General features: G+C 39.7%; 1 protein-coding gene across 5 annotated transcripts in view; it reads right to left on the minus strand.

Moving 5' to 3' along the window:
- Positions 1-16,026, minus strand: part of LOC144043639 (axin-2-like) — a 188,185-nt gene that overhangs the window by 121,702 nt on the left and 50,457 nt on the right. For all 5 annotated transcript variants that reach the window (XM_077557493.1, XM_077557492.1, XM_077557496.1 and 2 more), the window contains exons 17-18: positions 14,730-14,809; positions 2,707-2,842 (exon numbers count right to left, since the gene is read on the minus strand). In XM_077557493.1, the coding sequence (XP_077413619.1) occupies positions 2,707-2,842; positions 14,730-14,809 (216 nt within the window). The remainder of the gene's footprint in view (positions 1-2,706; positions 2,843-14,729; positions 14,810-16,026) is intronic.

The following is a 16,026-nucleotide window of genomic DNA, read 5'->3' on the forward strand; positions in this document are numbered from 1 at the left end:
CCTGACAGAGAAATCACAAGGAAGATTTGACAACTTTGCTATTACTGTGGATGCCTCTTGACTAGTAAATGTCAGAGGGGGGCTGCTCGTCGCATTTAGTGGGCAGGGAGGGGCGTGCCACAGTAAGGTCGAATGAAATTAATAATACAACTTTATTTTTGGTCCCTTAATAACTTACATGAATAAATATATGAATTACAGGCGAAACATTTGACTGTTTTTTTGGGGGTTGCTTTTTTTTTGTGTCTGTGTCTCTCTGTAGCCAGTTCACTCTTGAAAAGGAGATTATTAATCTCAATGAGTTTCTTACCTGGCTAAGTAGAGGAAATGATGATGGTAGGGGAATGTTTGAATGTCAGTATCTTTGTGTTGAAACGTGTTAAAAGGTGTGAAAAATAAGGCCAATTTTAAAATGTTACTCTGTCAGGCCCTGGTAAATATGTTGAGTAATGCAACAGAAATTGCTCCTAAATTTGATTAGTTGTATCACTACCTATGTGACAAAATCCAATGTAGCGAGACTAGCATAGTGATTTCAGCATTATATAATACTGCCTTCTGTTTCACTTTCCTGGCCATCTTCATGAACATAAGAAACTTCTTTTTTTTTTTTTCAAATGTGGAGTTGGTTGAAACATTTACAGGCCAAATTTGAGTATATTTTCATTGCTGGACATCTTGCATTGCGTCCACGGCTGCACTGTACTGCCCACATACATACATTTTTCACCCACACAAACCCTCAGTGTTAACCAACCTTTCTTGAGGCAAGGCACATATTCAACATTAAAGTAAATTTCACAGCATACCAGCAAACGTTACAAATGTCACACAAAAAAAGATGAATAGTGCTGCTGCTGTGCTGCTGCTTGCTTTTACTTCAGAATACAATGATGAAAGTGTTTGTCTGTTTTCTGACATGTTGCAGACCAAACCAGTAACTGAATCATGAATAATTTAAGATCATGCATCTTCTACACTTGTCAATGTTTTTCAATACAGGGATGTAAATGTAAATTTCAAACAATCAATTATTTCAATAATGGTTAATTGCAACCCTAAATTGTAAGTGGGATTTGATTTGAAGTTTCCTGAAGCACACCTAATGATCTCACAGCTGTTGTGAATCACTGCTATGTATTGGTGCCTCCACCAAAAATGCAAAAAGCAAAAAAATAAAGAAAGCAATCTTAACTTATTAGAAAAAGGCTTATCTCCCGCACATAAAAGTGTTTAAAATCACACTCATTGCTGCTTCGCAAACACACACACGCAATGCGGAAAATAAATAAATAAATAGATCGCCTGTAGCCAAACTGACTTCCTGGACATCTTTGAGAGTTTTAAAGATGCATTCGAATGGAGAAGCTTCACCTAGAAAGCGCCGGCCAAAGCGGTTTGGAGGGCAGAAAGTGAGGCACTATTTAGTGCGGCTGTACTTATAAGTGCAACCTATTATCTATTGAAATACACAGCAGGCCCTCTCTGCCACACCCACTAATTGTGAGAAAGCAGCGACTGCACCTGTCCAAGACATTTGAGCAATCACACTTGGCTCATTCACTAAAAGTTAATTAGATGAGTTTCAAAAGCACAAATCAACAATGATGTCATTAGCATGTAATTATTGAGGTATCCTTTTATTACTGTGGCTACGGGAAGTGTTGGATTGCAGTGCATTCTACTGTGATGCGTTTCCAATTTACTTTTATACAAGCTGCCTGTATCACTAACACATAATCAGAATCATTGAGTTACATTTACAACCTTAGTTGTGACTTGTAAATGGGAATTAAACAGCAAAATCCAGCTCCTATATACACCTTGGTGTGTGTGTGTGTGCCACTTGCTGCTGATTGAAAATGACATTACTGTGCCCAAGGGCTCAGCTTAATCAAAATGCTGTGCTTAGGCTATAGTGGGAGTGCATAGAGCATATTACTGTAAATACCTTTTTTTTTCTTTTTTTTTTATTCTTTTTTTATACATGACTTCCCCTTTAACTGATCAGACTTCAATTTCATAATCTGACCCTCGATGACATCAGCATTTTGCCGTCCTCTAATTAATCTAAGCAAAACTTGATACAGCCAAACTCAACTTGCAAAACACTTCCGAAGCAATTTTCACACATGAATATATTTAATAACTAGAAAAATTCCCGCGGAAATATTTAATAATAAGCATCTTTGTCAGGGTGTTGTCATGAGAAACTAGATGAGGGAGTTAAAATATGATACCACCTCTCCGTATGACGCATTGCAGTTCTACCTAACTAGCATACTAACAAGCACAAGGAAAAATAACAAAACTATGATGTAATAAAGTCGATAAAAGGGGGTGAAGAGGGAACGAGAGAGAAAGAGAAGAATTCCAGGACAGCCAGCGTGGCGCCCTTCTTCACATCTGTGGTCAGGCTGTGCTTCCCACCACTACAAGACAAAAACTGAGCAAGTGTGTGTGTGTCTGCATTGTCTTGTTTAAAGCCTTTCAAACAGCTCGCTCATTCCGTCGTAACCACAACAGGGAGGTTGGATGCGCGTAGATGTTAATGCAAGACTAAATGGATTATATGCATGAATGTCGGCAACTCGCCGGAGCATAAACGTAATAAGAAACAGGTGCACGCCACTTATTGTGTTGCACTCTCTGTGTGTGTCTGCATGTTGCATGTGCGTCGCATGTGTGTGCGTGCCAGAGTCTGACCTGGTGCTTGAGTTGGGCCTCGGCCTTCTCGTAGCTGAGCTTCACCTGCCTCCTGAACTGCTCCAGCGCCGCGTCGGCCTGTTGGAGGTGCGCCCTGTGGCTGTCCCGGGTTCTGTCCAGTTGTTTCTCTGTGTCACTGTGAACACAAGACAAGAGAGGTCAAGAAAATGGGATGATGCTGTCCATATGAATTACTGTCTAACCACTGCTAAAACACCATAAGAAATAATCTAAATGTATATTGCTGTCTCAAATAAGCATTTCGTATTTTGTGTGTTGGAAAAATAACTTTCTGAATATATTCCCCTCTGACACCTGTGTGTGCATGTGTGTGTGTGTGTCTTCCACTCAGATTTTGCACTGCTATTGCAGGCAAATGTCAGGTCATATAGTTTGCACGCCGAGACGACTGACAGGCATAGTGAGAGCTGTCAATGCCGAAGCAGCAGCCTGCAACATGCTGTACATCAGCGTGGAGCAGCTGTCAGGTCTCCATGTGGGGTGTGAGGAGTGTGTGCACGCCAGGGTGGATGCAGGTGAAGGTGTTATTTTTCTCAAATGCATTTTAGAGTCAGCCAAGTGTGATAATGCAGTTTATAAGTAATTCCTGAGATCCAATATTGCTAACCATCAGAAATGGTTCGATAGGTGTCTTGTTCAATGGGATTATGATTCCATTCAAAATGGTATGCCTCAGTTCAATGACGGATGATGCAATGAAATCTCTTGTCATTTTACTCACATAAATGTGTCATTACTTTCAAAGATACTGTATATCTCTCCCCAGTAAAAGACAATTCAATATGTACTGTATTTCGAAGGTGGAATGATTCAGTTCAGTTCCATTCGATTAGTGTGGCAAGCCACACCCACTTTCTTGAAAGAAAATAAAGTAGGTCTGAACAGGCTTTCACTGACCGCTGTTCAACCCAGTTCAAAACAAACCATGCAATCAAATTCCTTTATTTGCTGTGACGTATGCTGCATTTGAGAAAAGTGGGAGGTCGGACTTCTCCGACTTCAAACCAGGAAGTGTGTACACGAACGCCCCCTTGAACTCAGAAATCCCACTTGCGTGGTCGGGGGGGGAAGTTCCCTCTGAACTTCACCGACCAACTTTGATATGACGTCACTCTCCAATGGCAACCACTATGGAAACACATGCCGTGAATGGTAAAAGCACAATTTACTCGAGTATAAAACTACATAGCTTACTTCATTTATAAATAATTGACTTAATGAAATTGACATTCAATTATACGGTGAACAACTGAACTGTATTGGAATGCTTATGAAATAAGATAGATACATAAATGAAGCAAAGTTGCGAGAAGGCATGTTAGCTGGAGGTCAAAATGTGTTTTCAGGTCCAAAACAAAAAAAACTATTTATCAATATCCGCCATTTTGGTTGTTTACTTTTGCCTCAATCACTTTCAGGTCAGAACTGGGAAAAGCCAACTGGGATAAATCCGACTTCCGACCATCCTCGAATGCAGCAGTACTCTTAGCGAGTAACGTCACTCTTCGGTGGTCTATCCCGCCATTCAAAATGGCGAGTGGGAGAGACAATAGTTTTCATTCAGTATTAAAGTATTTTAAATAAACGGAAACACACAGCCATTGAAACCCCAGCAACAGGCGGCACTGGAAATATTTATTTCAAAAGAAGACGTGTGCCAAGACCACACATATCTTATATATGAATGGAGTAACAATGCCAATTACTCGCCATCATGAGAAGTGAAACCACTGGTGGCCATCTTACGTTGCCACTCTCTACTGCATTTTCACGTTATTTTCTGCCTCTGCAGTGAAAATGCCATATGGTTGTACAAATAAGACCAGGAAAAGCGCTATGCACATTTCATCGGTAAGAATGCAATTGCACGATCTGAGGTACATATGCGCAGGTCGGCCATATTTGTACGGCCAACTACAGCAACTACACTAGGTCAAAATAAGTGCCTTTAAAGCAACACAAATGAGCATTTGGTTTTTGTTGATTATGGCGGCACCTTTGGACAAAAGCAGTATTGTTTTCCCTTGAAAAAAACACATTTCTTATATACACACACAAACGCTGCCTTCCGCGATGCATTCACAAGCATTCGTAAACAAGAATGCACACAACGTTTGGGCGAACTATCTAGCTGATGGCTATTTATTGCTACCACGCAATTTTACGATAGCTAACATTAGCATAATTATTTTTGATTTGAGCATGGAAAGCTACCTCCAAAAAAGAGCCGAGTTCCCGCAAAGGCAGCGTCGGTTGGAAATCCCCCCCGTCTTTCAGCTCACGCCAGCGAGTGAAATCCTGTACTGTGCTATCCACATCCTGGTAGGCTTTTTATCATTATCTCTTTGACTGCCAAAAACGTTAAATAACGTTTAGTAAAATCCTATGGAGGAGTGCCAAAGACGTTAAAAGACGTTTTTTTTCAAAACAGAGGTGAAACTAACCATTTTCTATTGTTGATTACTGAAAAACGGAATAAGGTAGAAACAAACTTTTTTTCCTGATGAAAGATGAGAGTCCAATCTTTAATTTGGTAGTATGTGTGTTTCCATAGTCCAAACACATAATTTTCTGTGGACCTTGAAAGATCAGTCAAAAATGCTTAAATCGGCTGGCACCCACGGCATCCCTTTTCTGAAAACGTCTGGCAGTCAAAGAGTTAATATTGTCACCTCAGACAAAAATGTTGGTTTCTTGGGGTGTTTTGTGGCTTCTGCATGATAACAGTAATCGCGCGTAAACGTTTGACTCGACTTCCGTCTGGAACGACTGAGGAAAGGACATATGCCGTAAAGCAGTCTGCACGTTTGTAGTTTTTCATCAGCAGAATTATGAAGATATGAATTGAAGGTTGAAAAGTTAATTAGAGGGACTTTAAGTCAATTTTCTATTCTCTCGCCCGCTCTTAGCTGATTCTTGTTGGTTCTTTCCGCTTTCTGTTTGGTGAGGTTAGCCCCGTCACGCTTGATTGTGACTATTGCGATGAATCTGCTTTGCAGGCTACGATTCGATGCACATGCATTTTTTAAATCAAAACCAATTTTCCAATTCAAATGAGCTTTTGTTATATTCCTATTAACCATTCATATATGGACATTGATTTGTCACCACTATTCACCACCAATTATGTACGTCTACCAGCATATTAGTTTCTCATTATATAAAGAAAACAATGACTACAGGTAGGGTAACATTTACAGAGATTAGCTGCATTTAAATCAACTAGAGGAAGAGTCAGCCTAGGGCTGTCTTGTTTAATCGCTTTATTATTTGTTTCTGTGGCGATGCCGTCCAATGTTGACACTTGTTTACACGTGTCTTGAATGTAAATATATTAGATAGGGCTGACTTAAAAATACATTGATAGCATTTTGCCACTTGACCAGAAATGGACCTACAGCGTAAAATTAGCATTTATTTCCTGCATCCTTCTAATGAATATTCTAAATGTGAATCATTCATTTTTCCCTTAAGGTGGAAAAGCAGGAAGGAGAATAAATGTTAGGGGCTGGCGGATGTTACTTCAAACCAATTACAACAAAAACACAAAGGGGGTGAGGGAGCACTGAGATACGGTATTGCACATTAATCTGTGTTTAACAGACTATCAAGCGTATGAGCGTTTGTGTGTGCGTGTGTGTACAGTTCATAGAGGAGGGAGAACATAAAAAGGAATGAGGGCAGAGGATTTAAAAAAGAATATGTAAGCTTTCGCGTCTCTTTATAGAGTTCTGTCTCTTTGTAATTTTGGTCTCTCTCATTTTGGACATCAAACGACAAAGAATTCATTTATTTTTTCCCCAACTTCACTTTCCCAATTTTGTGTACTCTGTAATTATTAATCAGTCTCAATGCATGCGCTATCTCACGGGTTCAAGCAGACACAAATGCACAGAGATTGCAAGAGGAGGGGAATACGGAGATTCTACGTGAGAAAAAGCGGAAAAAATCTTTACTGTTGAGCAACCGTTCCGAACATGACTGACAAGTCCACTGGCCGAATGACTAGGTTGGAGCTGGCTAAACTCAGCCTTTACCTCCGAGGCTACACGGAGAACATTCCCCCGCAGCAAAGTTCAAAACCGTGTGACACACTGAAACATAGCAACAAAGCTGAAGAGTCCGTGACCACATGGAAGCAGCACCCATTCCTGGGAAAATAACTGTATTGCTCTGTTAGTGTGTGTGTGTGGTCATAAGGGTGGTAGACAGTGTGTCACCGTCAATAACAGAGCAATGAGGGCGAGATGAGAGGACAGAGAAAAAGACTCGAGGAGGCCTGGCAGCGAGACACACGCAGAGAGAGGAAGAGCGACGGTGCCAGCGCCAGGGCGGCCGGCTGGCTTGAAATGGATGCTTGGTCAGGAAAGTGGAAGGAGAGGAGGCTCAAATTAAAGATGTGCTTTCGCTAAAGAGGAAGTCTTCTCATCCTTAAATTCCTAACGGCTGTTTAACAGGCAGGGAGAGAGAGAGAAAGTGAAGCAGAAGCACCGGCCGGGTGAAGCGTCCTCAGCCCGTCCAAACCGCTAGCATGGACAGACAGGAAGGGGCGCGGGGATTACGGCATTTGTGGAACTGAGGTGTCTGCGCCTAACATGCTGGTCACTGTATATAAACCATGGTAAATTCTTCACCAAGGGCGAGAGGTGGTGTTTTGATCGCGGGTGGTTGGGTGGTTCCGTTTTCCCTCACCTTAATTGAACCAAGGAATTTAGTTTAGTTTACATTAGAAATCACAGCACATCACCAAAGTGAAATGTCACACCCTGAGTTTAAAAGCAGGGCCCGCCCGATTACTCGACCGGCCGACTAACTCGACCGATTGTGGTCTTCAAAAATTGTTTGGCAGATGTTCTGCTGATTATTTTTTACCTTTTACACTAACTATTTACAGCAGTTATGCACAAGTGACACTGGTCTCATTATTTATTACAGATAACTCCATACAATAACCGCTAAAAACTGAATATATAATTAAACTTTGCTGATTAGGTCATTCTATGGACCAGTTATTCAAAACAAAGCAAATCCAAATTTTTCAGGCAATGCTTAGGTTAGCAATGCAAGTTGTGCACGGAATAAATCTGGATGTCAGTATTTTACACACAATCTAAAGTTACAGTTTATTTAATTTTTTAATTTTTTTTTTTAAACTGCAACATAAAACAAGCATAAATATGTTATGATGCATATGAGAAGAAACAATGTCCTTATAATTAAATGTATTGGAGGGATAAACAGATTATGGGTGCTGATATTTGGCATTTTGATGAATATTGGCATCAGCATTTTTAAACAAATCTGATGGCCAATAAGAAATCTGGGAACTCTCTGATCCTTCCATTTTTGTTTGAAATTAAAAACGAGATATGTGAAAGCTTAAAAATATTTTAACCCCAAAAACAACCCGGGGTCAGCTGCATTATACATTTATTTTAAATTTAATTTTAATTAATATGTATTTTTTTTCCGGCCCAAAAAAAAAAATCCATATCAGTCTAGCCCTAGCTAAAGGTGATCCTTTTTTTCTAAGAATTTAACATTAAGTTGACTGCAACTCCATTCAGTACACAACAAAATGCACACCCAAATTTCTCAACACAATCTGCTGGATCAAAATAATCAACCCAACCTTGGGTAAAACTAACCTAACCTACTGAAAATCCACATGTACCCAGTGAGTGGGTCAGGTAAACAACCCCCCAAAAATGTATGTGCACAAAAAGCTTGTATGGGACATTCTAACAAATTGGTGGCAGTTGCTTGTTTTAGAACTCCCCAAATAAACTTCAAATTCTGCATTTTTTTTCATTAAACCTGATAAACATACAAAGAATGGAATAAATGGGAAGAAAGTGAAACGCTCCATTTAAAAGAAATACGTTTATTTAATTAAGTGGCAAATTACACGCTGTCTCAGTGGTATGGTATGATGTAACGCCATGTCATGCTGCCTAACACACCCGGCAGCTGAACCAACTGAATGGGCCTCGTTGGAAACATGGCTTTAATTAAAAGGTTAACTTACTTTTAGCATGGCATAAATCACCCTCCGCTTCTTCTTCTAGTCACTTACACTAATTTGTGAAGAAGAGCAAGAGTTTGAAGAAGCTGTGTTGTGGGAGGAGCATTCCATGTAAATAATGGCACACATCAGACCGGAATGTGTTCTTAAATGTGCTTTTGATTTCTAGTTGTAAAATAAGCATCGTGAACATGTGACTGCGCACGCGCACATCTGTGTTTGTGAAGTCATCCAAATGGAATGATAACGAATCCACAGACACTTCAAAGGGGCCTGGGATGGAAAAAAAAAAAAAAGAGGGAAAAAGAGAAAATACAAAGGTGAAATATTCAGCGTCCTCTGAAGAAAATAAACCAGGCTTGGTTTATCATCCACATCCCCAGAGAAAGACAAAAAGGGGGAGAAGAGTGGTGCAGAACAAAAGACAGGACCACAAATAAGTGAGCGCACAAGTAAAGCAAGAAGAAAATAATAGACAGATGTCATAAAGGAGAGGAGTACGCACACCAATACTTTTTGCAGGGCCATGTCATTAGATACACCTGCACAATGAGATCCAATAAGAGTTCAAGTGGACGTCAACCCGAACATTTTCTTACAATATGTTCTATGCAGCAACCACTAATCTAAACCCGGTATTCTGCGTAATATTGTGTGAATATGAATTAACCAGCCCAATCCACCGTTTTTATCCATCTCAGGAAGCGGCCATTTTGCCACTAGCTGTCGAGTGAAAATGACATCACAGTTGCTCAGAGGAATAACGGCCAATCACGGCTTACCTGTTTTCTGAAGCTGAGGACAGCACTATTAATCACATTTGAAATAACATTTGCTTGGCGGTGTCAAAAACCAACAAGCATTATTATGTACAGGCTGATTTTGTTATCTCATAAGAATATGGAGGTGTACCAAACAAAGTGGGCGAGTGTACAGTATTGTAGGTAAAAACTATACTACAGGTGTATGAAATGGACCATAAACGTTTTTGTTCTTGTGCGGTTGCTGGTATTGAATTGATGTTTAACCCACCTCCAAATAAGACCTTTGGTTAGCAGTTTCCATGGGAGTATTGCAACTATTGAGCCGGGTGAGGCTTTTCCAATATTCAGGATCCATACCTCCACCTGCTCCTGCAGCCCCGCTCTAACTGAAGCCTCCTAAACCTCTGCTGACTAGCTCTGGTCCCTCCGTGGCAAACCATCATCTATACCTCCGTGCCTGCCTGCCTGCCCTCCATCAGCGCTGTCATGGGAGAAGCAATGCTGGGGAAGATAAGACCACTTCAAAAACATGCACTGGAGCTACACATACACACACACACACACACACACACGTAGTAACATACTGCATGCGTGATACACCTTGAAGAGTAGACGAGCACCGTGGCATGCATGACCAAGCAATTACGTAACAGTCAAATTGGCTATTTAGCTGTTGAAAGGCTGAAGTCCATCAGGGGCGCAAACTGGAGAACAGCTGTTTTACGCTACACAAACTGAAAATTAACTCTCATTTGAGAATTTAAACAACAGACAACATGCGCAGATCCAAAACATTTGACGAGTTTAAGCGCAATTAAGAGCAAAAAAAAAAAAAAGAGGCAAACTTCGTAGCAGCTGAAGACTAGCAAACAAACATATTCATTGAATTCTTACGGAAGCGTGGGACTGCCAATGTGGAGTAAACATGTTTGACTGCTTAGTATGTTCGAATGTATTTGCGAGGCTAAATGCTACAAACATAGCATATTTTCCCATAATGCCACGGGGTATTACATAACATGCACATGTGCGAGTGAAAAAAAACACTCTTTGACCCACATTATTGTAGAGCAATACGTTCAAAAATTAAGTAAAATGACATCAACATTGTTTATTCTTAACTTTTATGTCTGCAGTACATGATTTAGGTTTGGCTTTGTTTTCCCCCATAATGCCACAGGGGATTGACTTGTGCATGCACAAGTACAGTAATACCCCATGGCATTATGGGAAAATATGCTATGTTTGTAGCATTTAGCCTACAAGTACGTTTGAACGTACTCAGAGAATTTTCGTACGTATTTAAACGTATTTGCAAATGCGTTCACGAATATGTTAGAACATATTTGCCAGTCAAAATGCTTACTTCACATTGCCAGTTCCAAGATTCTGAAAATTCTTTACATAACTACGCCAACTGTGTTTTATGATATTTTTATAATGTATGAGTAACTTAATTAAATATTAAGAGGAATTTATTTTTAAGTTGGCTAAATTTAATTAGTCGTTTTAAGGCTCTGCACACACCTTGTGTTGTTAATGTGCTTATGGTTTTAGTTAGTTGAGCAAAAATGCATCATACAAAGATGTGTATGTTAATAGTTTGCCTGTCTCATGTTTTGTATATAAACAAACAGGGCAACCATCTCCAGTGTCCATAAATGCAATCTATGAAAAGTAAACATATGACAAAATACATCTGAATATTGAGAATGAAAAAAAAAAAAAAGCTTTACTGTTTATTACACTTTTCACATTGACATCACTTTGTAGTGCTCGCTGTTGTTGCTATAGTAACACCGACCAAAAACTCAAATGAATGCAGCAGTGCGAATTTGCATGGCAAGACCAGGTGTTTTTTCTTCATCTTTTCTTTTTTTTTTATATACCAAAAGGAAACAGTTGGTGTCGACACTAAGAAGTGAGGAAATGAATGCTAAGAAACAAAAGTATACAGATAAAAAAAGAAGTACACACAATACAAAGAATAGCCAGCCGGTGTACATCTTTGCCTCGCCGGGTAGCTCTGCTTGTTTAATTGTATTTTATGTCTTTCCATCTCTCTGCGCACACACACACACACACACACACACACACACACACACACACACACACACACTTTGACTTTGAAGTTCTCCTGGATCGCCTTTAAAAGCCTTGCGCTGTTGCCGCGGCAGCAGGCAGGTAGCACACATCCGACTGCTTAAAGAGCGTGTGCGCAGCAAGCCCGAGTGCTTAATTAGACAGCAGGCTGATGGGCCACTTTCTCGGCACTTAACGGCCAAACGAGGCAGAGACTTGACTCCTCACTGATGCGAACAGCGAGCATCATTAAGGCGCCACTGGATGTGTCTGCTGCGTTTAAAAGCTTTGTTGCCGGGCGGTTTTCAACAAGCGCAAACATCAAGCGGACAAAGGCATCAAATGTCCCGTTGTGATTTGTACTGAATAAAAAAAAAGTGAGTTTTTACTGTCACAGAATCAAAGAGAAAGTAAATAGAAGTACATTCTACAACTCAACTCAATTAGGCAATTATTAACTCATTCACTGGCAGCCGCTTTCAAAGCAGATTTCTTTACGGTGCCAGCCGTTTTAAAGCATTTTGACTGAGCTTTAAAGACCCACAGAATATTGTGTTCTGTGACAAAACAAGCAGCAAATGTACCCCCCAAAAAGTTCACACTATTCAAAAAAAAAAGTTTTTTTTTTAGCCTTTTCTGTTCTTTAGTAATTAGCAGTAGAACATGGGTTGATTTCACCAAAAACATCGGCTTCTGAGCAAACAGCTGAGAAAACGCTTTTGCGCACAGAAGATGTCAAATGGAACAGTGACTTTGAATTTCACCGTAAACAACAAAACAACAAAAACAGGACTGACTGCCTGTTAACGGCAAAATAATGGATTGTGCATGCTTGGGCTAACGTGTCTGCTTGCACTGTTGTTCGAGCTCAAATCTTTAAAAAAAAAAAAAAAAATGTAAGAGCTGTCAAACGATTTTTATTTTTTATTTTTATCGGGATTAATCACATCTTAAAATTTTGATTCATAACAATGAATCACTTAATTAAAAATATAATTTGAAGAGCACCTGTAATGTGTTAATTCTTTTGATATTTAACGTTATGAGGACATCTTCAACATTTTTTGATCCACTGTACACGCTAATCCTTCTCTTTTTCTAATCAGTTAATTGCTTGCATAATTAAAAATGAAAAAACTAAATGGCCGCAAATATTCTGAATGTCATACACAAACATTTATCAAATGCTTTACTTTAAAGTATGTAGTTATGTTTATTGCTCAAACACAACGTGCTATCTTTCATGTAACCATCCACTGTCAGGCTAAAGGATCATCTGCGGTCAAAATGAATAGTGCGATTAATCTGCCAATACATAATTAATGCGATATTTTTTTGTGATTAACCAATGAGTTAACACTAACTTTGACAGCGTTTTTTTTCTTACCCCCATTATTTGAAGATGCCAGAATTTGCACATTATTTAATGCTTTTGTCTGTCTGCAGACATTGTTTTTAAAAATAAATCAGACTTTATGTTTCAAGCAGTTACTCATTACTGGAGTATTTTTTTCAGCAAATACTTTTTTACTTGTACTTGAGTGACTTTCTTGATGACTACCTTTTACTTGAGTTACTCTACCCACCTCTGGTAATGCTGTAAAGATAAGTTTGAATTTGGTTTTTGAAAACGAAAACTTTTTGTTTCTAACATTGCTTTACAGAACTCTTAGGATTAAGGCTCATAATCATCGATGGTGATTGGTGAATAAGTTGTACTTGTTCCTAGCCCTTTTCGGGCATGTTGAAAAGGACATTTGTATAAGCGGTGCATTGTCTGTACACCAATATTGTTTGTAATGTTTTCGTTATGTGGTTTTTGACATGTCTGGAATGAATTAAAATAAATAAATGGTATTAAAATATTTTTAGGATCATAGTTTGTGGTACTTTTTTATGGTTTACTTTAAACAATTAAATGCAATTGCAAAGATTTTTAGAGAGGTGTCATCAATTGACTAGCAGTCTTTTCGCTATGCGCGGTAGAGTTCAGTGGGCTTTACTGCATAAGCAACAACAAGAACTGGGCTAAGACACAAAGCGCTTCCAGTCACTGATGAGGATCCAAGAAAGAAAATCGAGCACCGCACAAACTAAATCTCTTTACTCCTCGGAGTTACTACTATTGAGCTAAACAGTTTGAAATCTCTCAAGGGGGCTGAAGGCACCATGACTGGACAGCGCACGGCTCGGCGCAAGCCTGAGGTTGTAGAATGGGCTTAGTTGGAGATCCGCATTCTACTGGCGCGTTCCACCCACAAAAACTGTAATATGCTTGTGAAGTTCCCTTAATGTTGCGCTTTGTGCTGAAAGCGCTGTAAGCTAAGTGGGGAATGTTAAACAGCTAAATGGCAGACAGAGACACGCACAGAAGGACACAGACACAAGGGCTTAGAATGTTTTGAATCTGAAGCACGACTCTCATGAATGATTCCTCTTTTAGCAGACTTTGACGCAATTTAATCAATGTTGAACAAGTGACTACTGTCCAAATAATGCTAAAAAAGCGGGAGAGCCACCATTCGGTCTAGTTTATGGGATCTTTGTACATGTATTATAGTATTTAATTAATTTGAATTGCGTCATAGATAAATTAAAGTTATGTTCCGCTGTATTATTTTAATAAAGCATCCTTATTTTGCATATGGAACCCGACTTGACACTCTCAAGTCATTTGAGAACGCTTCAAAGAGAACAGTGCAAGGGCTGCCTTGTTAACCTCTGATCAGAATTCATGGTGACTGTTCTTTCATGATCAAGGAGTTGATTCAGTACCTGCGACCTCCTAACAAAGTTTGAACTCACAAAGGCTAAAATGTGATTGGAGTATTTAAGAGCAAGATGTTTTCATATTGAGCCAAACCTTATACTGTGTACCATATTGCAACATATATGGAAAATGAGCAGTATTTGTTGCTTCATTTCAGATATGCCGACCACAAAAAGAGTTAGCGCCATTTCAAACCCAACTAGTAGCACCTTGCAATGTATGTGAACAGTCTCTCAGATGACGTAAAGTGTGGACTATTTACGGATGGCGTGTGGATATTGTATTTACGTGCAGCATATAAAGTGAGAAGTAAGGCACGTTTACTGGGATATCCCACAAAAGTTTTATTTTTTTAATGTACCTGAGTGCATCCTCTAGTTTGGCTAGCTTCCTCTTGGCCTGTGTCCTCTCTTTCTCCGCCTCGTCGTGCAATGCCAGAACCTGAGAAGAGAGCAAGAGTAAAGAGAAAGGAAGGTAAGCGTATTTGAAGTGCCTTCAAACAAGACACGTGACCTTGTGCACATGGTCGTCTGCCAACCTTGGTGAGCCCCATCAAAAGTAGCATTTGAGCCTGTCAGGGCCTCTCACTATGAAACTATATGGCTGCCATATGAGCCCCTTTTCATGTCCACATGGCACTGCCCCTGTGACCACTGTGGAAATACATGACAGACCCCACAGAGGTTGTTAGCATGTGGCCTTGACTATTGGAAAATCATCAATAAGACATGACTGGCTTTCATCTCAAGAGAGTTCAATTAAGCGCCGCTTGAATTAAGTGTGCAGGAGTCTGCTAAGTTCTTGCAGGTGTATCAGCCAATGGGAGGGGGGGGGGGGGGGGGATGCCACACACACATACACACTGTACTTTGAAGATGACCCAGGTGCAGTCCAGTCTTTAAACCTGATCTTAACCTAAAAAGTCTGGTCCAGCTCCGCTCATTAACAAAGGCCACTTTGGGAGTGCTTTGAAGAGGATTTCTTGATGTTAGGAACAGTGCTGCCTGCAATGAGGTGCAGGCTAAGATGACACATTATAACTTTTACTGCGATACATTCCCGCTAACCATCTTTGTAACCATATAAAATCAGAAGAAAGTGTTCATTCACTTAATGCCTTATGTGTCCATTCAAGTCAGTTCTTGTTTATAATTGGACATAAGAATTTGCTTTGCCAATATTACGTGACACATCAATCTGTGGGGACTGTATTACACAACAGCACAGTGGTAATCTGATTGTTTACCAGCGAGGTCTCATGCACACACTTGCCTGTTGTCACATCGATATGCTTTGGACATTATTTCTGGGACTTCTACCATGGCTCTTCTACCATGGGTAAGTACGTTTTGTGTCTAAATAGTATTATTTTGTCATATTTAATATATTTTGAGCTTATTTTCTTTGTCTTTTAACTCATTTGTTAACAAAAACGTATGAAAATGTTCGATTTTTAATGTTTTAAGTGTCCCAAAGACGTATTGCTAAGTTTTTTTATGCTGTTGTTTTTTATTGCTAGAGTATACAGAAGGCTTTGATGCTGCCTCTAAACTGCAAAGAACAGTTATAGAAATGGCAGTTATTACAAAAAACGGCCAGCAGGTGTCAGCAGAGCAAAATATATCAACCAGGGCCATGTTGAAAAAAAACCTCAATCA

Source organism: Vanacampus margaritifer, chromosome 2 (genome assembly GCF_051991255.1).
Source record: "Vanacampus margaritifer isolate UIUO_Vmar chromosome 2, RoL_Vmar_1.0, whole genome shotgun sequence".
In the NCBI taxonomy this organism is placed as follows: Eukaryota; Metazoa; Chordata; class Actinopteri; order Syngnathiformes; family Syngnathidae; genus Vanacampus; species Vanacampus margaritifer.